Consider the following 24425-nt stretch of genomic DNA (forward strand, 5'->3'; position numbering starts at 1 on the left):
AAGGGTGTTTTTCTTCATTTGTGAGTCACAAAAAGCAACATTCGCAAGTTTCTCTGTGCTTTGGAGAAACCAAAATTCTCTGAGAAGCCCAGTTGTGCGGCCCATGAGAATTACTTACGGTTGAATTTTTTGCAGAATATTTTCAGTAAATTTGTACTATTTTATATGCTTTGTGTTCCCAGCAACCATGCCATGACCTATAGATGGCATTAAGGCCCCATACTCCAACCACTAGAAATCCTAATGTGCAATTCCTCCGGCTTCAAAGATTTCAGAAGGAATTGATCAAAATGTTCAAGTGTATGCTCCTAAAAAGCTGTTGTTGTTTAACAACAGCTTAAATTCTTAGGAAGCTGGATTCTGTGGGTGATCCCACATTCCGACAGTTTTCTGCACTTCCTCGAATCACAGCACGCGCACACACACACACACAGAGAGAGAGATCCCTCTCTATCACTCCTGGGCAAAAGGTGAAAGAGGGGAAATGGCAGCCACTGGGAGAGGAGACATGCCTTCAACATATGTCTTCAACGTTTTGAATGCAACTTCAGCAAAAGACTGAGAAATAGCTAATTGGAATTTGTATCAATCAATGTGCTTTGAGGTTTGTGGAGACAATGAAGTGGCTTCACCATCAGAAAAAGCTCCAGGTTTTGTGGATTCCTAGAAAAGACATCCACAAAGATACCCCCCCCCCCGCAATCACAAGTTTGATTTACTTTAGAGATGGAGGTCCAGAGGCTTGAGGGCCAAAATACAACCTTTCAGGCCTCTGTATCTGGCTCTTAAGACTCTCACCAGCCACAGACCTCAACAGCCCTGCTTTGCATCTTCCCTGAGGGTTTTTGCCTGGCTGGAACATATCCTTGAACTCTGAAAATGCTTCTTGCTTGCCTGGATGCGGCCAAAGCTGAATGTGTTTAGAAACTAGTCTATGGTATAAAAGACATTCATTCATTGCTTTGCCCATTTTTGCCTCTGGGCCTGACCACCAATGGCATGTGGGCCCCAGAAGGTTGCCCAGAAGAAAATGTAATCCTCAGGTTGGAAAAAAGTTCCCCCATCTTGTTTTACTTCTTCATTTCCATAGTCTTTGTTGGTCCTCCATGCTGGTTTCCAAGGCCCCAAGCTGTCTTGCACCCAAGTTGGGGGGGGGGGGGTTGGCGCACATCGTACGCATGTCACAAGCGCCCAGCAACAAATCTGTGGCAAGGTTTACTGTTGCCTCAGCCAGATTTTTCATTTTTACTGCACACTGACCCGCTGTATTCTCTGAATACTAAATCTCAGATGAGGGTATGTAGTGATATGATCAGTTGACCAATTTCATTCATTCTTGCTTCATACATACTCCCCTTTTTGCTCATTAAGGCAAGAGGCACCAGCAGTGCTGGAAAGCAGACATGCTTACCCAAAGAGAAGTAGGTTCTCTTCCTTGTTCTATGAAATTAGATCTACAGCATTCCCCACCTCTCTCCTCTTCCTCTTCCTAGAGATAAATACCAGGACTGTTTGATTTGTAAAGCAAACCAGCAGGGGTCCCTCTGAAACAGAAAAAGCTCCGAAGAAGCCTACAAGAGGTGCATTCATTAGACCACTGGCTCCCACTCAAGCCAAACAGGATATCTACTCTGATGCTGCAGAGAAGACAGGGGTCTTTCAGAGTGGAGGGTGGGGTGGAAGCTGGTTGAGCTACCGACTTCAGCATCACAATCTCACCCTACCCAGAGGCATTAATATGACTTAGAATCATAGAATAGAATCATAGAGTTGGAAGAGACCACAAGGGCCATCAAGTCAAAACCCCTGCCAAGCAGGAAACACCATCAGAGCACTCCTGACATATGGTTGTCAAGCCTCTGCTTAAAGACCTCCAAAGAAGGAGACTCCACCACACTCCTTGGCAGCAAATTCCACTGTCGAACAGCTCTTACTGTCAGGAAGTTCTTCCTAATGTTTAGGTGGAATCTTCTTTCTTGTAGTTTGGATCCATTGCTCCGTGTCCGCTTCTCTGGAGCAGCAGAAAACAACCTTTCTCCCTCCTCTATGTGACATCCTTTTATATATTTGAACATGGCTATCATATCACCCCTTAACCTCCTCTTCTCCAGGCTAAACATGCCCAGCTCTCTTAGCCGTTCCTCATAAGGCATCATTTCCAGGCCTTTGACCATTTTGGTTGCCCTCCTCTGGACACGTTCCAGTTTGTCAGTGTCCTTCTTGAATTGTGCTGCCCAGAACTGGACACAGTACTCCAGGTGAGGTCTGACCAGAGCAGAATACAGTGGCACTATTACTTCCCTTGATCTAGATGCTATACTCCTATTGATGCAGCCCAGAATTGCATTGGCCAGGTGTCACCCATCTTGTATTTGTGCCTCTCATTTTTTTTGCCCAAGTGCAATACTTTACATTTCTCCCTGTTAAAATTCATCTTGTTTGTTTTGGCCCAGTTCTCTAATCTGTCAAGGTCGTTTTGAAGTGTGATCCTGTCCTCTGGGGTGTTAGCCACCCCTCCCAGTTTGGTGTCATCTGCAAATTTGATCAGGATGCCCTTGAGTCCATCATCCAAGTCGTTGATAAAGATGTTGAATAAGACCGGGCCCAAGACAGAACCCTGTGGCACCCCACTAGTCACTGTTCTCCAGGATGAAGAGGAACCATTGATGAGCACCCTTTGGGTTCAGTCAGGTGGAGCAAGGGATGTGGATGGAATCAAGTGTCCCTTTGCCACTCTTTCTGAAGAATTCACCCAGGTTAAGGTTTAGGTTAAGGTTTCCCAAAGAAATAAAAGCAGCACCCATCACTCCACCACCCATATAACTAGTATACGGAATAAGCATTTCCCCCTGGATCACAAAAATCAGCAAGTTATAGACAGGAGTTCCAGCTGCACCACTACCTTTGACTTGATGTTTTCCCAAATGCGGGGAATTTAGAGTAAGCAATGCAGACCTGCAGTCTGATGTGACAGAGCCCAGCAAGAGCAGCACATGATTTTGTGGGTCATATACAGCTTGGTTCCTAGAATTTCTGGGGGTTTTAGGTTGCAGTACAAAAAGCCAGTTTGTTGTGTGTTGTTGACTAGAAGCCATCAGCTCCAAATCTGGATGGTTATTTCAGATCAATTTGTGAACTGCATCATTGTCCATCTCTGCAATGCTGGTACTTCCTCCCCCCAGGTCTCTTTCTCTAGGCCTCTTTTCTCTTAAATAACTAGGTTAATATTAAATGTGTATATAAGCATGTTAGCAGTACAGTTGACTCAGTTCAAAGATTAACTGTAGGGGCAGCGATGCTTCCACTAGATACATTGCAAGTTAAGAGGCTTTTCCATGTAAATGAAGAATCAATGTGATTATTTCTCAAAATATGTATACTTAAATATCTGCTGTGCCATGCACAGACATTTTCATTTTTGTTAGATGGAAACAAACTGTTCTTAGTCTGCCCAGTGACTCCCAGATTTTTCTCTTTTGCTGTGCTTTGGCCAGTTCAATCCTCACAAAAACCAAGTGGCAAATGAAAGGAAAATGCTAATCACAGACACATAGCAGTCATTTTTGTTTGCTGCTGGTTCTGCAAGGGTTGGGCTAGCCAAGGCATAGAAAAACAGAAATGAGCAAGTGTGGAAAGAAGACTTGTCCAGTGCACAGGTTCCTAAATTCTCACACCCAACCTCACAGATGTTATGGAAGCTGCTTGTAGAAAGAGCTTGTATGGGATTTTCATTGCTATCTATTTAAGGAAAGCATGCACAATGTACAGTGGTACCTTGGTTTACAAACTTAATCCGTTTTGCAAGTCCGTTCTTAAACCAAAGCGTTCTTAAACCAAGGTGATCTTTCCCATAGCAGCGGGGGACTCAATTTACAAATGGAACACACTCAACAGGAAGTGAAATATGTTCTTAGTCCAAGGCAAAGTTCACAAACCAAAACACCAACTTCCTGGTTTGCAGCATTCTTAATCCAAGTTGTTCATAAACTAAGGTGTTCTTAAACCACTGTATACTGTGTGACAAAGAGCTTCAAGGCCTGGGTATAGGAATGAAACTAATACTCTACTTTGCTGTAAACTAAACTTGGTTTAGTAGTCAGATTTCCTTGCAGATCAGTTTCCCCGCCCCCTTGCTGGTTTAAAATTATGATTTAAAATCAATCCACCCTGAATAGTTGTCATAATATCACTTCCATTTTGTACCTCCTATGCTAGTTGAAACCAATGACAGACAAAACAACGTGTTCTGAACTCAAATAAGTTCTTTATTTTTTTAAGCAAAGAAATTCCATTGAATCAAATATAACAAAATTACTCTGTTCCGCATGACTCTGTTTATCACACACAGAACAAAAAAAAATTAAGAAAAAAAGATCAAGGACACACTTTTAATAACTTGAAACGTTAGCAGAGTTAGAAAAATTGCATTGCTAGTTGCAAATTTTCATCTCAGCAGCAACTGGTTCCTAAGAGACAAGAAAGGAACCAGCAACCATGAGAGTCACTTACACACATGAAACCTGTTCAGGGCAGCATTTTTGTTTCCAAAGGAATTAGGAATGTGAAAGTGATGTTTTCCAAAATGTCTGTCTGGAAGCAAAAATTACCAAAAATGAAAAAAACGAAAAAAACTGAGGTTCAAGAGACATTTTCTTTAAAAAACCAAAAACCCCTAAAAAACCAAACACTCAACTCACTCCGATAAGGCAGCTGCAGTGACAGAAATCAAAGAGCGCACAGGTACAGGTCTAGCTTCCTGAGGTGTTCGGATATTCCTCTGTGTGTTCAGGAGAAAAATGGGGTATTTATCTTTTAAAGTTGTGCTTTCTTAAATAAGGTGAAAGGCTGTCAGAACAAATCTATGAATTAACTATCAAATGCAATCGAAATAGCTGCGATGAAATAACTTGAACGGACAGACTCACAGATTCTAACACACTACACTGATGAATCTCAATGGCAGATTAAGTTCTTGAGGTTCCCAGTACAAAACAGCCACACAAATTAAGCCGTGATGGCTGCATAGGCTTTTATCAGCCACTGATCTGGAACTGAACCTACTTCAATTCTGGAAAAGGCTGTTTGGTACAAGCAGAGATTCTGCTGCATATAGCAAAATAATAACTCCTGCAAGTTGCAAAAAAAAAAAAAAAAAAAAAAAGCTGAAAAACAGTGAATCCCCATCTCAGGAATTTTGAAACAATGGCTTACTCTACAAGAATTTGAACCAGCAAAAGTGCTGGAAGGTTGGTGGTCCCAGAAACTGAGGAAATGTCTTGCATGGAGGAAATAGGGATGGTTGCTCTGGTTGCAAAATGGAAAAAAGCGGGGGGGGGGGGGAATACCAGTTCTCAGTTCCAGCTTTATAAATGCTGCCCTTTCATGGTTGTGCCCTTTAATGTAACCAGCAAAAAGAACAGAACACCAGATGCTTCAATGAGATACAGTACAGTTTTTGATTAAAAAAGGGGGGGAAAGATCCCACTGCCCCCGCATTCCACCCGGCTGATTTCAACTCATTTTGTCAAGCAACCAAACCAGAGGCGCTTCAAGGCAAAGGAGATTTTAAAAAGAAAACAATTCCAGATAAGGAACATGTGGAGACAGCGAAACAAGATGTTAGAATAGTACGAAGGCCACAAAACTCCAGCAGCGTTGCATGGCTCCCACCACCCCTTTTCAATGGAGACCTTGCTCAGTAGACTACCAGAAGGCTACTTTTCGCCCTCACTGGCAATAAGTGTGCCTGGTGTGCGACTAAGAGGTCTGCATAACATGTAGCTAAGGAGGATTGCTTAGGCAACTGATATATGGGAGGGGGTCGGTGGTGTGTTTCAGATACTTTACAACCATCTTGTTGGCTATTATTACTCTTGTCAAGACTACTCAGTGATACACACCTGGACCTCTCCTTGCAGAGATGCTTTCCTATGATAAGAGTCCCCAGACAGGGAGTTGGAAGTTTCTATTCTGGCAGAAAACTCAAAGGCCAATGACAATACAATTGGAAGAAAACTGCTAACCTCAGTATAACTGAATGTAGGGCATGCCCTTTTAGAAAAGAATATACCAAACACTTTCAGCATGAGTCTGGGACAAAAAAAGAGAGAGTTGTAAACATGGCCTGCTACCTAGTAATATAAGCCTTCACAAAAAGACCGAAGCCAATCTTAAAAAGGTGCCCAACCTTAAGAGTCCATGAATATCTGGAATACAAACATTTCACCCACAACCAGGCCACTTTAGTGCAGGCATCAACAAAACAGCGAAGATATGAATGTTGAAATAGATGCACAGCTTACAGAAAGCTGCAGATGTTATCAGCGAAGAGCTGCTTTATGCTTTCATCTGATGAAATCTGCTTTGAAAATAATTGAACATGGCAGCTCTTACCACGTAGCAAACCAATTGAATGCAACAGATCACCTCAAACAGAAATGTCTGAAGAGGTGTGCTGTTTTTTGGTTTTTTTTAAGTAACAAGATCTGGTGAGCTCCTGTGCACAGTTACAAACAGCAAATTGTAACACAGAAAGCATCACCAAGATCAAATTTACTGGCAAAAATAATGGGATGGAAGAAATGTTAGTGTACTGGATGCTTCCTTATTTTTGTTTGTTTGTTTCCATGTAATATCTTTTTTTGGGGGGGCTGAAGTCTAGCCTACTGATAAGCAGGGAGATGCATTACAGCAGAATCAGAGATTTACTGGAAAATACTAACTGAAAGTCAGAATCACATATATTTTTAAAATGGAATTTGTAAAGCCACTTCCTCCTGTTGGATCAAGTTAACTCGTTCTTTCTCCTACTGGGGTTTTTTTTTGGGGGGGTGGGGAGCATTAAGTGTATCCCCAAGCGTGTCTATCAAGCAGACTGAGAACCTCAATTTTATGGTCTCACTGGCAGTGTTCTGGGGCAAAATAGTTTTCCAAATTTCTATATGGCCATGTTAGTGAGAACTAAAGACTCTGTAACAGCTCCACATTTTGTGTGTGTGTGTGTGTGTGTGTGTGTGTGTGTGTGTGTGTAGGGAAAAGGGATCCCTTCTAACATTTCACAAGAGTGCTAATGATTTTCAAGGGTTTGATGGTTTTAGACAAGAGTGGTTCATGCTCTCCTCCATTTAAAAGAATTTTAACCACTGAAGTGATCTTCTTTGAAAAGGCTGTATTACATAGGTGCATTGCCATGTGATCCCTGAGTACTGAAGCTTAAGAATGCCTAAATATGAACACTGGAGTGCCATCAAAAGCAGGCATCAACTCATCTTGTTCAGGTGCAAAACTAGTTCCATAGCTGAAGGGCCCTTTACAAATAATTGCATCCTCACATCCACCTTCAAGCAGGAGAAGGTAATAAAAGCCTTTCCTTTGTGAAAAATGCAGTTTCCCTTTTAAATGCATCAAAAATGTCTTACTTGGGTAGAAGTCAATGGTAGTGTTAAATTCCGCTATTTAGTACCTATTTGCTAAGAAGTGGGGCAGATGAGATTTATATGATCTAAAGAGAAACCAGAAGTGGGGCAGATGAGAAAGATGGCTCTCAGTGGCAGGTCTAGAGGAGCTTCTATGCTTATGTGCTGCTAGGCAAACTCTTTTTGGCAAAACAGCTGCACACTAAAGAGGAAAAAACTAATATTGTGGAGACTGATGTGAAACAGACACTCTCATAGCTAACTTTCTAAATTTTAAGTGGGGGTAAAGAAACTTCATTCACTTCCAATATATATTTGCAGTAACTAAAAATGATTTCAACATCTACTTCCACTCAAACAGAAAGGAGACTCTAGATAGTGACCTGCACTGCTTATGCACCTATAATTTCATCCGCACACTAGGGTTTACGTCGGATTTGGCAGTTTATGGATATAGAAGAAAAATCCAAAGAATAACATACAAATAGGCTGAAAAAGAATGGAGAGCCAACTCTTTGAGGAAAAGGAAAGAGCCATAAGCACTGGCCAAATCATGCCTTGCTAGGCCTGGTCACTCCCTCAGATTTGAGGGGGTAGAACATGAGTTCTACACAGTTTGCCAGAAATGTCAAGGTTGCTGAACTAAGGCTGAAGGAGTTTTTATTCCTGATGTGAGAACTGCACCTCTGCTACAGTAGCTAATTATTGCTCAATAAATAAAACTAGAAGAGAATAGAATAACCCCCGAAAACTCAACATACACCTTTCTGAATTTCTAAGCTGCTCCAGGATATGTTCTATGAAGCATCCAAGTTCAGAAAGGATTCCTATCCATGTTTTAAAAAAAATCACACTATAATTAAAGTGCCTTGAGAAACAAAATCAAAAAGGTTTAAACAATAAAGTGCTAACTGTTATGGAAAATGGGGTGCATGAGAACTCCTGCAAAAAGAGGTGAAAGGGACCACAAGGAGGCAACAGTGAGCTGACAATTCTGAAGGGAATCAGTGTCTGACTACAATGTTCCACTGTCTTAATAGAAAAGTAATCTAAATATCAGATTTTTAAAAAGTCTTATTAATACATATATGGCTGAATATTTTTCTTCCAGGGTGGAAACTCTGTAGCTCAGTGAAGAAATATGTCTCTCTATTGTGTGGCAGTAAAAAAAAAAAAAACTTTTTACTGTAACTCAGCCTAATGCATCATTCACCAATTTTCTGTTGATGTCTTTGCTCTGAAAGACAAGTCAGAACACTGGACTCATCAGATTGTCCTATATAACCTAGTAACTGTAGATGCATTAGATACAGAACTTTTTTTTCTTCCTTTTAAGCATTTTAGTATTGTAGACACCAAATCCCCATCTCCTCTAAGGCAAGGCATACTGACTGAAAATAGCCAGTTCAACGCTTTAGAAGTCTGGGGATTTAATTTATTTATCTATTATGTTCTTCCCTAGCAGACATGAAATGTGGGCAAGACAAAAAAAAAAAAGCATAGATGGATATTATATTCTCTCTTTCACACACAAAAAGTTCCTAAGAGTATACATACAGATTTGCTAAGAAGTACTCTAGAAAACAAAACACAAAAAAGGGCCACCTACAAACTGATAGCAAGTGGCTTCCATTCAGAGACCGTATTAAAAGGCCTGGGTTAAGAGCACACAAATGTCTTGTGTCAAAATAAAAATTCTTTATACTAGAAAAGGCAAGTATCACAAGGCTACTTGTTTAGTCTCGAGTAGTAACACAACAGGGAATCCACTGGACTGATCAACCCAGAAGCCATCTTTGAGCCAAGTCTCAACAAAAAGCAAAATGTGACTGTACACACCCAGCCATCACTCCAGAATTCTGGAGCAACTGTAGTGCTGATTACACATCAAACACTTTCAAAGCAATCTAAACCCTCGAAGTGCATTAATCAGAAAGGGCAAGCCCCCCCACCCCCCTTCTCAAAGGGATGCAATTCCGGAAACTCAAAATTCTTTCAGCTTTCCCCTTGTTTTGTGGACAGCCTTTCCGATGACTTGCAGAGCGAACTACGACTGATTTCCTCTACTGATAGATATAGATGTCTCCCCCCAGGTGGGGAGGGAAAAAATGCAACCACAAACAGACTGTAACTCCTAACGCACATCACTGACTGCTAGACAAGTTTTGCAAAAACCAGAAATGGGTTTTTTTGTTTCAGTTTCTATCAGTGAAAGTGTGAACAGATGGTCAAGAGCATCAAAACTTCTTGCTAATTTCAAAAATGTTCTTTTGTTGCACTTGTTTCAGAACCTTGAAGCAAGCTATAGATGGCAACCCACCAATACAGTGCATCAGTTCTTCCAATACACAACTGTACTGCAAATGATCAAATATACTCCCAACTTGCTCAGTGCCAGTCATTAGCCTCTCTGGCCGTAGCTCTACTTTGGCATGAAACACTATGGTCAATGCCCAAGTTCAACGTGTTCAGAAGTTAGGTCTGGAAAAGCAGAAGAGATTAAGAGTTCCAGAAGATGGGGATTAAAGGTGAAACAACCTGAAGTCTTTGGAACTGTTTATTCTTGGCCAGATGATTGTTCCGTATCGGAGCATTGTGATTTATTCTTCTCCCACTGACAGATGGCATTGGCATATTGGACCACAAGCTTATCCATCCAGGTGAGGGGTTCAGGAAAGAGTACTGCACCCTCAAAAAAACCCAGGTGACCTCCATGCAATGGCAAAACAAACATGACATTCTCCCGCTTTTCTGCAAGAGTGAAAAAACAAAGTTTAGAACTCAACAGGATCTGCATCTTACCAAAGTACAGTACTCTGTCCAGTAAAACCTCAGGTTTAAGGTATAAAAGGTAAAGGGACCCCTGACCATTAGGTCCAGTCACAGACGACTCTGGGGTTGTGGCGCTCATCTCGCTTTACTGGCCGAGGGAGCCGGCGTACACCTTCCGGGTCATGTGGCCAGCATGACCAAGCCACTTCTGGTGAACCAGAGCAGCACACGGTAAAGCCGTTTACCTTCCTGCCGGAACGGTACTTATTTATCTGCTTGCACTTTGACGTGCTTTCGAACTGCTAGGTTGGCAGGAGCAGGGACCGAGCAACGGGAGATCACCCCATTGCGGGGATTCAAACCACCGACCTTCTGACTGGCAAGCCCTATGCTCTGTGGTTTAGACCACAGCGCCACCAGCGTCCCTTATACTCTACTGTATTATTTTGGCTGGAAAATGTATATACAGCCACCTGTGTTCCAGGTAGGCATGATACTCCAGTTATAAGGCAGTTGCATTAGTCAAGATGCAAGCTACATGAAATCAAGTCTGTGCTGGGTATTTCCCACTGATCCTTCTAGAAAGTAAGATATCCCATTACCCTCATCTACAGCTCCTTTAGTGTCAAATTTTAGGTTGCAAACTCCTTGGGGAAGGGGCCTATCCCTTTGGACTCTGTAAAGAATATGCACATTATGGTGCTATATGAGACACATGCATAGGTTACAAGTTTGTCTGGAAAAACAAACATGCCTTCTGCCCTCCAAGGCTATCTTTAGGTTATCACAACGCTACACTGCCTTGCAGAAATCTATTTACTGAAGCTTTCAGCTCACCTGAGAGGGCTTTTGGTATTGATAAGAGACTATCGTGCACCAGAGGGTCATCAGCAGCATTAACCAGCAAGAGGGGAACAAAGATCTGCAGATTTAAAAAAAAGAATTCTGTGTTGGAACACAATCTTGTTTGTAGTCTAGTTATGCAGTCACAATTGAGTACATCAAGTGCTGTAGGTGCCCTGAACCTGCAGAAACACCACTGTTCAGATAATACACATTTAAAATCGATGGAGGGGCTCCTTAGCACCAGTGTAAGTGGTTTCTGTCACAGAAAGCTTTTATTACTACAAGCAGCAGTCAATAGCATATCTTCTGCAGTGCTGGGTTTGAGAGAAAACCAATTCACTGTTTTGCTATAGGTGGAAAATTTTTTTGAACTAGTATAAAACTCAAGAGTGTAGAATTGGCTACAGTGACTTAAATTTAATATTTCCAGTGACAGACATCTGCTGCTTTCTAAATTTAGGGAAAACGGCAACAGAATTGGGGGGGGGGGGGAGCACTAATGACAGCATATGTAGCCTATTCCATAGAAGTTAATCAGAAATTGCCTTACAGAAAAACAATAGATACAGTGGTGCCTCGCAAGACGAAATTAATTTGTTCCGCAAGTTTTTTCTTCTTGCGAGTTTTTCGTCTTACGAAGCACGATTTCCCATAGGAATGCATTGAAAATCAATTAATGCGTTCCTATGGAAACCGCTTGCCAGGCTGGCGGTGCGGAGAAGGGCTTTTCTCCCCACCGCAAGCCTTCAGGACAGGTACGGGAACAGAGGGGAAGGGGCGCAGCGCTTCTCCTCTGTTCCCGGGGCTTGCGGTGGGAGGAGGGTTTTTCCTCCCCACCGCCAACATTCAGAACAGCATTCTGAATGTTGGCAGTGGGAAGGAAAACCCTCCTCCCACCGCAAGTCTTCAGGACAGCCATCCGAAGGCTGGCGCGGGGAGAAGGGCTTTCCGCCCCACCGCCAGCCTTCGGAGCAGCCTTCCAAAGGCTGGCGGTGGGGCGGAAAGACCTCCTCCCGCCGCCAGCCTTCGGAAGGATGCTCCGAAGGCTGGCGACGGGAGGAGGTCTTTCCGCCCCACCGCCAGCCTTCGGAGAAGCCTTCCAAAGGCTGGCGGTGGGGCGGAAAGACCTCCTCCCGCCGCCAGCCTTCGGAAGGATGCTCCGAAGGCTGGCGGCGAGGTCTTTCCGCCCCACCGCCAGGCTTTGGAGCAGGCTTCCGAAGGCTGGCGGCGGGAGGAGGTCTCTCCGCCCCACCGCCAGCCTTCGGAGGAGGTCCGAGGACAGTGGGGAAGATGTGCTGCGTCTTGCGAAGCAAGCCCATAGGGAAATTTGTTTTGCGAAGCGCCTCCAAAACGGAAAACCCTTTCGTCTAGCGGGTTTTCCGTCTTGCGGGGCGTTCGTCTTGCGGGGTACCACTGTAAATAGATTCTGTAAGAAATGTTGGTCTCCAAGTACCTGATCATAAGATAGAGGAGCTTTAGTCTCTTCAAAAGATAATAAACTGGTTGTAAAAATTTCAGATATGCATATTTCCACTTGCTGAGCATACCACAAATAAGCATACTTTCCAAGGCAAGGAAAATTATTGCTCATTTATGATGACCCCACATAAAGCCTTTTGATTAGAACTACTATTCAGCAACATGTGCTATAAATTTGGCTAGAAGCACATAGGGACGTTCTCCATCTCACCTCAAATCTCACATACTGACATAAATGGTGCATGTCAAAAACTAGAATAACAATATCATATCAACTTACTTTCTGCAAGTAATGCAGGCAGCTCTCCTGTTCATAGTATTCCTTTAAGGTGCTGTAGCCATGGAACTTCCTGAGACACAGTAAAAAGAAAGCTTAAGCATTTAGAGATTTTCTTGTTACTGAATCACACATATTTTCTTCTAATTCTTATACAAAGGATTACAATAGTTCTCCAAATAAGACACTTGAAATGATTACTTCTATACAAGTTAAAGCCAACATTCTGCTTCGGCTTTCAAAAGAACTAACTAGTGAAACATCCAAAGAATATGGAACTATTTATATGTTCCTCTTGTTCTTAGATTTGATATCTAAATTCCATTCCCCAAGACTGACTGTCCTGCAGGAAAAAAGCATCAAAAGAAGAATGTGGCTACTTAGTAAACAATTAGCTAGGGAACAAAATACCAGGCAAGGAAGCAGTAAGACAAATATGTGGAAAGGAGTGTACACACACCGTAGCCATATCAAATAAACTGGAAACATCCTTTCCGATTTAACTGCAGAACCCCTAAGTTAAGGAAGTTAAAACTAATTATATTACTAGCCCCTCTTTAGATGCAACATCAGGCTCCCAAGTTCTTCTAAGAACAGAAGTCAATCCCCTAACTAACTAGTAGAACGTAATGCTGATGTTCATATAACTCCCAGCCACCCTAAATATTATTTGTAGTGGTCATGAGCCATAAACAGGCCATCCTACGAATTATTTGTGTATAATACATTCCAAGACTCCTTGGATGAAGTAACAGAAGCAAGCAAAAACAAGCAAGGAAACACACATAGGAGGTATAGCAACTCCTAGTCCGCCTATTTGGGAATGCAAATTTTACTGAGGAACAAGTGTGCAGCCAAAAAAGACAGGGTGTCCTCTGAGGACAGGGTTGATTTCTTGCCATATCACTATAGGGTGTAGGGGAAACTAAGGCTAACCAACAAAGGCTTTATCTAGTTTCTACGGGAAAACCTACCCTTGAAACTCCATGACAGAAGTTCAGCTATGTAACACAATATGTAGAAAGTGGTAAGCACTGATCACAAGGAATCACAACTTTTTGCTTATGCCAATGGCTACTGGCAAATCAGCATATGAAGAATTTGATACAACTACAAATCTAAAATACACATTTCGTTCAGACCGGCTTCATTTTCCATCTATACCAGGGGTCTGCAACCTTTAAGACAAAAAGAGCCTCTTGGACCAGTTTCCGAAGAAAAAACAACAACCTGGGAGCCGCAAAACCATTGCGACATTTAAAGCATGCGCGCCGCTGCCCTCTGATCTGACAGCGGGCGGGAAGGTGACGTTGGGACGATGCGTGACTAACACACGCACCGCCCCCATGCAACATCACAGCCAGTACAGCGCCCGCCACAGTGGGGAGTGTCGGGGCGCACAATGTGCCTCCTCCCCTCGCTAGTATCTTCCCCGGAGCCGTGGCAAAGGTGTAAAAGAGCCACGTGCGGCTCCGGAGCCGCGGGTTGCAGACCCCTGATCTATACCATAACTGAAAGTGATTCAGCAGTGGTGCTAGCATTTGGGGGCATTGGTGCTTCTAACAAAATAGCTCTATTCTGATGAACTTTTACCAGCACCCCTCAGGTGTTTCTGTAGCACCACCAAGTAACTCAAATTACTGGAATTTGCCAAAGGAATTAGATGACAAGGATCACTGTTTTCTAACCATTCAGAAAATATTTCTAGTACTGGCTGAAGATATGTTTCACAGAAACACTGTAGAACCTCAGCTGCATAGTCTGATTCGTCACCCTGCACCCTAATTTTACTCACTCAACAGCTTTGCTATTTACAGCATGGTAAATTCATTTTTAAAAGTCTAACAAACAAGAGGCAAGACAAACCTGTAAACAATAAGATCTAGAAAGAATTGGGAGTTATATGCACAAAGATGATAACAGCAGCTTGCATTTCAGGAAGGTCTAAATGACAGGGGAGAGTTACAAAATGTGCTTCTTGATGTCCATACCTCATGATACTGTCATCAATCTGCATAAGGGATGTTGCTGTGTGAAGTCTGCTCAAGTCTGACTCTAATAAACTCTGAGGCTTTTTAGGGCTCTCAGCAAACAAGGTGTGTCTGAAACATAGAGAATGAAGTGAGTGACTATGAAACACAGACATACTGTAATAATTAGAGAACATACTCTATTGGGTTTACTGCTGATCTGAAGGTTACTCCATAAATTGCTTTATGTTGACACAGATCTTAAGATCCATGTTACTGTCATCTCCAATACAATTCTGAATCTGTCCCGTGTGAAGAAAAGACAAAAGGCAGTTTTGTTCAGCCCTGAAGACTTGATACTGGCACAGATTTTGACACTGGTGCAGAAACTGGTGCAGATACAAACAGTATACCTGAAGGAGTGTCCCCCATCGTTCAGCCCAGACACTGAGGTCCACCTCCGAGGGCCTTCTGGAGGTTCCCTCACTGTGAGAAGTGAGGTTACAGGGAACCAGGCAGAGGGCCTTCTCGGTAGTGGCACCCGCCCTGTGGAACACTCTCCCATCAGATGTCAAGGAAATAAACAACTATCTAGCTTTTAGAAGACATCTGAAGGCAGCCCTGTTTAGGGAAGTTTTTAATGTTTGATGTTTTATCGTGTTTTTAACACTCTGTTGGGAGCCGCTCAGAGTGGCTGGGGAAACCTAGCCAGATGGGCAGGGTATTAATAAATAAATAAGTAAGTAAGTAAGTAAGTAAGTAAGTAAGTAGTAGTAGTAGTAGTAGTAAAATTGAGCCAAGGTCAGAAGTGCTTAAGAATCAGTGTACTGCAGTAGTCAGGAAGTTGGCCTTAGAGCAGTAGATCCCAGTTCAAAGTCCTGCTCAGCCATGAAGCTTGCTGGTGTTGACTTAACTTGGACCAGACATCTCAGTCTCATTTTTCTCACAGTGTTGCTGAAAAATAAAATGGCAGTGTGTGTGTGCGCGCGCAACCACGTATGCCACCTTGGTCTCCTTGAAAGAAGGAATCTCTCTGCCCATCCCAGTGCTGGAATTTATTTCCACCTTTGTGTTGCTGCAAAAAACCAAGGGGTCTTCAGGGGCTGAAAAATCTGCTTGGGGGACTGAATGAGGCCCCCGGGCCAGAGGTTAGCACTCCCTGCACTAGGTCCTGTGGGCAATTACATTACTAAGCAATAGCCCTGTCAGCATTGGTGAGAACAATGCAAGAGGCTGTGTGCTGTAGACTATGGATCAGATGCATGATCATGTTCTCTGAAAAGCAGAGGTGGAACAGAAAATGTGCAAAATGAAGTTTGGTTTGAGGGTTGGCCTTAGAGCACAAAAGATCCATTATGGAGAAAAACAAGCCGTCCTTCAAACCTGCTAAAGGTTGCTCATGCTTACAACTAAGAGCTCTTTTAACAGGAAGATTAATATATTTAGTTAAGTTGTCATAATATTTAGTTATCTGGGATGAATTAAGGGGGTTCTATATCCTATATATAATTAGAGTCTCTTAAAGCTGTTTTTCCATACTGGCTTAAACAGGAAACAATACAGCAACTACAGTTACAAGCTTTGACTACTGCTAACCTGGAACTGTTCAAACAACCAGTTATTGTAATTTCACACCCTTTCCCCAAGCACAGCCAAAGTGTCACATACTTTCTTAAGTAAGATGTTTCTGAAAGTAAGGTTACTAATGCACATGGTTCTTCAGTAGCTACTGATTCAGAGAATTAATTTTGTTGGTACCCTGCTCACCTTGGCGACACATAAGAACAATTTATGGTACTGCACATTATCAGCTGACACAGAGGCCCATTTAGAATATAAAGAGCATCATTTTGTACCTGTGAGACAATATGATTTTCTTCAAGTTGTCTGCCATGAGGAAGTTGTAAAATCTCCGACACTGATCCCATTGCATGAAGGTTTCCTGTGCCCTAAAGATATGACATGGGGCAAATTAATTAAAAGCTGGAAAAGCAAGCTTCCAGGGTCATAGCAACAAAAAGTACTCTGCAAATACATGGCAGCATTTCCACATAACTAATTTGATTCACTTCAAGGGGCCACCTATAAGCTATCACACCTTCAAAAGGAATCAGCTTTTTCCTTTTTCAAACGCACAGTAATGCATAAGAGAAATGTGTCATTAAAGGATTCAGCCAGCAGGGGGAACAAAAGCATTAGAAACTGGAGCACAAAACAGCCAACAGCTTGCAAAACAGAACTTTCCAGGAAGAGATGGGTTGTTCTATGTTGTCTCAACAGGTAATTTCAAACATGCGTTACAAAAATTGACAGAGCATGGACAGATGAACTCAAAACTGTATTTGAAACTGCTATTTTTAAAAAAACAATGTTAACTAAGTAAGAAAAACACAGACAGAGCAACTAGTACTTATAAGAATGAGAGGTTTTTGCACAATACCCACCTCCCTTTTAATATTGCAGTCTCTGAATGTGTACACATGCCAAAGGTGGCACAGTCTTGTGAAGCAATTTATAAAAGTCTAAAATCTATCTTGCAGTTACATGCAGTATCCTCACATTTTTCTCAGGTTCAAACAAAGTTTGACAAATATTTTAGAGATGGGGAGGAGAGAAGACACGGTGTATTAAGCTTATGTTGTTCCAATTTCTAATCCTCTTGCTTAAAAAATTTAATCCTGCCACAACATTTCTGCAGCTGCACAGTCTTAAATATAAAGGGAGCCTTTGTTGTCCAGTTTGGAACCAGAGCTGAATTGCTATGTGTTCTATTAATATGGAGGTTGCCATTTCCTTAGCCTGCTCGACATTTTCTCCAACCAGAAGGGCCTCCTGTGTAGTATTTACATTCAGATTCAACATCCTTTAGTTAAAGTGCAGTTACAGCTACAGTACTGCAACTAACGGATTTTAATTGCATTTATTTCCTAATAAGCAGAACTTTGCATACTAAATGTCATTCTAGGGAAGGCTTCCAACTCTAAATCCATTTGTGCAAGTGGGTGACGAAATAAATTATTGGTTGTTGTTTTTTTAGAACAGTACCCTCCCCTTGGGTTTTGACCTTAAAATACACCAGAGCTCATCAAGGTTAGGTCAAACGATTTTTAACCTTTCTTTCAGAGTACACTGCCCTCAGCGCACAGGACTATAAAAAGCATGGTTGCTACATACTCTGCCTGAATTAACATTACTGTAAATGTAAAAATATCTAATCAGATCTGAAAGAACACCAAGAAATTCCCTTCCTAAACCTCTACTCATCATTTGGAGACTGGCAAGAATATAAGACTCTGTCTTTCAATATTCCAGTGTAATCTGGCTTTATAATACTTTCGATACCATTGACCATGGTGTCCTTCTGAAGCAACTGTCCGAACTAGGGGTTGGGTGGCACCACTTTGCGGTGGCTCCAGTCCTACTTGGATGGCCATTCCCAGAGGGTGTTGCTTGAGGAATGCTTTTCAGCCCCATGGAACCTTCACATCTACATAAAACCGCTGGGTGGGGTTATCCAGAGGTTTGGAGTACATTGTCAGCAGTATGCTGATGACACTCTGCTTTACATCTGCAGGTGAGGCAGTGGAAGTGCTGGACCAGTGTCTTGCCTTGGTAACGGACTGGATGAGAGCCAAAAAACTGAAACTCAATCCAGATAAGACTGAGGCACTGTTAGTGGGTGGTTCCCTAGACCAGATGGGTAGAGATCGCCTGTTCTTGATGGGGTTACACTTCCTCTGAAGGAGCAGGTTCATTGCTTTGGGGTACTCCTGGATCCTTTGCTGTTGCTCGAGGCTCAGGTGGCCTCAGTGGCCCAGAGTGCTGTCCATCAGCTTCAGCTGGTGGCCCACCTACACTCCTATCTGGACAGGGATAGCCTAACTACTGTTGTCTATGCTGTGGTAACCTCAAGGTTGAATTACTGCAATGCGTTATACGTAGGGCTGCCTCTGAAGACGTTTCAGAAACTTCAGCTGGTGCGGAATTCAGCTGCCAGGTTGCTCACCGGAGCAAGATGGCTTGAGAATACTACACCAATCCTGGTCTGACTTCACTGGCTACCAATTGTTTCCGGGCCCAATTCAAAGTGCTGGTTTTGACCTGTAAAGCCTTGAACGGCTCAGGACCGCAATACCTCAAGGACCATCTCTTCCCATATGAACCTACCCGGACCTTGAGATCATCCCCTGACGCCCTTCTTTGTGTGTCTCCTCCTTGAGAGGTCCAGAGGGTGGCAACATGAGAACGGGCCTTCTCTACGGTGGCTCCCCATCTGTAAAATGCGCTCCCCAGGGAGGTTCACCTGGTGCCTTCATTATATAACTTTAGGTGCCAGGCAAAAACTTACCTTTTTAACCAGGCCTTTGGTTGATTTGACTGACATCCTATGTCCTTTTAAAATGTTTGGGTTTGGGGGCGGGAGGGGGTTATTGGGTTGTTGTTTTCATTTTGATTCTGTATTTTGTGGTTTTATATTTTGATTTTGTTCTGTGAACCACCTTGAGACCTCCGGGTATAGGGCAGAATATAATATAATATAATATAATATAATATAATATAATATAATATAATATAATATAATATAATATAATATAATATAATATAATATAATATAACATAACATAACATAACATAACATAACATAACATAACATAACATAACATAACATAATAGTGTTGTGCTTCTAAGTAGCACAAAGCAAACATCTTTAAGGTCCTTTTTTAAATGTCACTTTTGATCTCTTGGGATATATGTAGCTCCTGTGTGCACACATGGACACTACTATACATCCTGTTTGGAGCCTCAGTTCAACACTGGAAATACACAGAGCCAAAGTAGTTTTGGGAGACTGTGACTCTGAACAAAAGAACAGCAGGAGGGAAGGGTGTGCCTAATATTCTTCCCACTGGCACTAGATCTCAAAAAATCTGGCCATGACAAAGCTTCAAAAGAGACTGCTAATAATGAATAAAAGAGTACAAATCAATAGGCTGGGTATATGTGGAAATGGTTTGCACCCTTTGCTCTCAACTAAATGCGTACAGCAACTGAATATGCCAACAGCAATTTTAATGATGAAATTTGCTGTAAGTTCCCAGTTCCCTTTTTTGTGCAAAAAGTTCAAAACACGGTTTAGTAACAAAACTTCACACAACTAAAGTTTTTATGCCCCTGAACCCCAAAGAAAGCTTTTGGTATCTGTATCATATCTCCATGACCAGCAGATTATTTCCTTAGACATGTACCATAAGTTTCTCCTGTTCTACAAGACCAAGCTTACCTCAGTGCACTGTACCCTTGACATACGCTGACACAGCACAATACACCCTCTTGGTTAGTCTGGTTCTCCCCCAGATATTTGCACACTATGTTTCCACCAAGGCTGAAGCCCACAACAACCAGCTTGGACTGAGGGTAAGTTTTCCTGATGTAGTTCACCATGGCTCCAAATTCCCATGTGCAACCTGTAGAACAGCAAAAAAAATTAAACATGACATATCACAGATGCATCTAAAGACCCAATCTTCCCCTAGAGCTCTCATATGCACTTCAAGAGACAACATTTCTAACATCATTGTTCATTACTGAATCACAATGGGCATTTTTGCACATATACAGTGATATTCCAGAAGATCATACAGAGGGAGAATACACCCACATTAATAGTGAAATCCACACCTGCTCTTCTACAGAACCTTTTTATTCCCTTTTTTACTGCCATATGAACAGAGCCTCTAACTGCCGGCTACAGCAGAAAACTCTCCCCCCCCCCTTTAAAGGATCATAGCAAGTTTTTCAAAATATTTCATTCTCTGTTCAGCAGTCATCAGGTTCCAGCCAAAAGCTGTAACTAAAAATACTACACACACTGTCATTTCTTCCAACTGTGAACTGGGAGAGAAATCTATAAAGTATCCCCCTCCCTGCAAAAAAAAAACAAAAACAAATTGCTGCTCACAGTCCAGATTTCCAGCAGCTATTCAGCGATCAAGTCTAATTTGTGCATTTGACTGTAATTCTTCATGTGCAGGGATTTGTACAAACTTTTGGGAACTGAAGACTGTATTCATACACGTAGCACTCCTGTGCCAACATGGCCTGGCTATTATTTTCTACTGTCAATGGCCACTCCTTCAAAAAACATTTACAGGAACCAAGGAAGCTGCCTTATACTGATCAATGGGGTCCATCTAGCTCTGTATGGTCTACAATGACTTACAGTGGCTCTCCATGGTTTAAGATGGAGTCTCTCCTAACCCTTCTTGGAGATTATAAGGACTGAATCCCAGACATTCTGCATGCAAAGTAGAAGCTCTACCTCTGAGCTACAGCCCTCAGAGAATTATAACCCTTCAGGAATTTTTTAGAGTTAGGGACAGCACCAAGAAGCCTTAATACCAATACCACGCTGATCCCCAGGGCTTGCTTGCAGTGACTGAAACAGGACTATGTTGTGTTCCAGCTAAGCAACGTAACATGGGTTTCTGAGACACTCTGTCAGCCCTTAGGTGGGCACAAACAGTTATTGCCAAGCTTCTCACCTCCATATTCTGGAGGGTCACAGAATGTGGGGAGATGGGGATCTTGGCAAAACATTTCAGACATTGGTTGGACAGTGAGCTTCATATTGGACCCTTGGCTACAGATGCAGTTTCTCTTTGGCTCCCACCCCCTTCTCCCAGGAAAGGGTGCTTAGCTTTGCACTAAAGTAGGGCTGCCACATGTCCAGGAATCAGACTGCATTTTTTTAAAAATCGGACTGCAATTTGGGAATATGGCAACCCTATACTAAGGTTTTGGATGCACTTCATCTCTTTCCTTTCAGAGGATGTCTTCCCAAAAAGAACAAGAGGATAGGGTGGCTAGGTTCGGACCAGATGCAGCTCCGTGGCTGGGCATGCTCAGCCTGTTATATACTGAGTTGATTTCCCAGCCCCTGAGAGGATACATGTGTCACAGCTTGATATTTAATACTTTGGGGAGGAGAGACATTGCACAGCACTTTTTTTGGTAGGGAGGATGCATCTTCATTCTTGAAAATGTTTTTCAAGCCTTGTTTATGAACACCATACCTAAGCCTCAAAGAACATAACTCCCATAGGAAGGAGGGGCGGTGCAGAGCTTTACAACAACATTTTGGGTTGCTCAACAACACTCCAGAATTATCTCCTGAGGGCGGAATAGACTATGGTTATTAAAGAGCAGCCATGCAGTAGACCGCACCCTGGAGGCTTGAAATTCTAATCACAAGCACTGAGATACAAGATGTGACAAGAGCCAACAGGCCTACATCAGCTAAAGAGATCCCCATTCTCCTTTAATAGATATCAGCTTTATGCTCACCTGCTCTCTAAAGCTATCTTGAAAAGTTACACATCAATTACTTTTCTGGCAAAGAGAATCTGCGTAAATAGAGAGCTACTTTTCTCCTAGGTGGATGAATGTACTGGACACACAGACACTGGGAAGCTGGTAATGCTATAGTGGTTGCATCTTCAATTGCTATATCATGGTCATCCCATTTTGAAGCATTATATATGGCAAAACATTGGCAAGGTGATCATGGTACTATCTCACCAAGTCATCTTGTCCCTACTACTTTCTCTTCCCAATACTTCCCAATATAGTGTACTGTAAAGAGAGGGGTTTCAGGAATCAACCTTTGGAAACAAAATTAATGCAGACTTAGCACAAGTAATGGCTGCTACTTCGAATCCTTTTTTTTTTTTTTTTTTTTTTTGAAATTGAGCAAATAAGTCATCCTGCTTGGGAATTAGCAAAAAGGAGGAGGTTTTATCACAGACAACACTTTCAAGCTTCAGAAGGCACCATCTAGTGTGCTTTGACATTAGAGGACTTTGTCCAGTTGCAAAGTAACTCTGAAAGGTTAAGATGAAAGAGCCAATATTTACCATAAGTGAACATGCGTGGTGAAGTCAACTCAATAGTTGGCAGAGCTCCAAGGTGGTTTAGCACAGCACATCGATAGCCATTCTTCTGGGAATAGTCAACAAAGGTGCGGATGTACTGCTTCTCACTGTGATTGGCTATTCCTGGACAAATTACCATTGTGATATCTTCTGCACAATGAAAAAGGTCGGGAGAGGTAAGTTTTAAAGCAAAAGCAAAAGAATACATGCTAGTTACACCAGTTTCATCTCCCACAAAGACAAAACACATTTATTTCACAACAAAGCTATTTTTGCTCCTCATGCATACAGTTTGTTCAATCTGTAGTGATGTTTTATATGCTATGTTTATAACATCAAGGGAAATACACAATATGCCCTGCACAATTTCAGAGTTTGTTCATCTAAGTTCTTTCATCTAACTGAGAGGAGTTTATTTTAACACGTTACGATGTCACTGAGAGAAAGGATTTCTGTCAGTTTTGGTACATTATTTTGAAATGCTTCACGAAGAACCTTGAGGTAATGTATCTGATTAAAACTGAAGGTCTTTGAGCCTAACTAGAAAGAAGAAAGAGAAGGAATGGTTTGCTTTTGCCACATCTGTTGACTAAATAAAGGGTCCAGATTTGTACATCTATCTGAAAAATATCCATTTGGTCAGCAATGCTTCCTTCTTTTGAAGATCAAATCAAAGTTGCCGAGAAAGCAATTGCTGAGAACAGCTCTACAGCTCATTGCATTGCTATCTACATTGGGAAACAATGCTTGGTAGTAAGAATCAACCCTCCAGCATCTGGTACAATTCCACATTTGAGAGTGAAATTCTTGGAATATTTAGCAGCAGCTTCCTATGCACTAGAGCAACATTTCAAAACAAGCAGAATCAACAGCCCCTTGTACCTCACCTTCAGAAAGACATGTCATCACTCACTAAATTTTGATATATTGTTTTTAAACACACACGCACGGACACACACACGTTCCAGATGTGATTAAGCCCATATACACAAGAGAAAAGTCCTAGAGGCCAAACAGCCTGTTTAGAGACCTTAATCCTAAGCATTATGTTATTTATGGGTCAGAGGAATAGCATTTCATGCCCATTAACTCAACGGGAAATCTAGGCCATAAACCTTGTATCTTATCACTTGGTTGTAAAAACTGTTTTTTTGGTACATGATTCATAACAGCACTAGCTGCAGAAGCTTACAACCACCTAAACATGTCCTGGAGTTGTGAAAGCAGTGGCTCCCTAGCCTGCAAATGGTAGCCAAAAATAGTAGTGCATTTCCCCCACATTTACTCAAACTTCTAATAAAAAACCCACAACTGTTGGTTATCTCACCTCTAATGCAGTTTTCAGCCAGCGGTTCAAAGAGGTCAAAAGTTGCTGTTGCACCATCTGACATTGTGAGGTACTTGCGAAGTCCATAAGGATGCGGTGATCTTACTCTCCCCATCTTTCCATAGAGGGCAGTCTGAATGTGCCCACTCTTTCCCCAGATCAGAGGTGGAATGTACCTACAAAGAAAACAAATGCATTTATTTGCTTTAGGACAGCAGATCTGCTATTGAAACAAGGACACTTTCTTCCTAGAGTAGTATTTAGTGAAGTGTAGAGGTAAAAATAAGGAGCAGCTGCTTGGTAAGTGCATTGGCCAACATATATAGAACTGGAGCCCCCAACCTATTGATCTGGTATCAGGTATGATTTAGTGAGCTCTGAAAAACACTAGCTACAGAATGCTTACAA

The 24425-nt window shown here is 42.1% G+C and overlaps 1 protein-coding gene and 1 long non-coding RNA gene across 4 annotated transcripts in view; one reads left to right on the forward strand and one right to left on the reverse strand.

Annotated features, from left to right (window-relative positions):
- Positions 1-4250: 4250 nt before the first annotated feature.
- LOC309518554 lies at positions 4251-8962 on the forward strand. Its single transcript, XR_014213486.1, has 2 exons — positions 4251-7001; positions 7032-8962. It is a non-coding gene; the product is annotated as an uncharacterized lncRNA (long non-coding RNA).
- A 996-nt stretch (positions 8963-9958) lies between these two features.
- Positions 9959-24425, reverse strand: part of ABHD2 (abhydrolase domain containing 2, acylglycerol lipase) — a 36193-nt gene continuing 21726 nt past the window's right edge. For all 3 annotated transcript variants that reach the window (XM_082198668.1, XM_082198666.1, XM_082198667.1), the window contains 8 exons: positions 24018-24193; positions 22673-22840; positions 20041-20224; positions 16616-16708; positions 14781-14891; positions 12793-12862; positions 11025-11109; positions 9959-10166 (listed from right to left, as the gene is read on the reverse strand). In XM_082198668.1, the coding sequence (XP_082054794.1) occupies positions 9973-10166; positions 11025-11109; positions 12793-12862; positions 14781-14891; positions 16616-16708; positions 20041-20224; positions 22673-22840; positions 24018-24193 (1081 nt within the window). In that variant the 3' untranslated portion in view covers positions 9959-9972. The remainder of the gene's footprint in view (positions 10167-11024; positions 11110-12792; positions 12863-14780; positions 14892-16615; positions 16709-20040; positions 20225-22672; positions 22841-24017; positions 24194-24425) is intronic.

Source organism: Podarcis vaucheri, assembly GCF_965113315.1.
Source record: "Podarcis vaucheri genome assembly, chromosome: 14".
Taxonomy (NCBI): Eukaryota; Metazoa; Chordata; class Lepidosauria; order Squamata; family Lacertidae; genus Podarcis; species Podarcis vaucheri.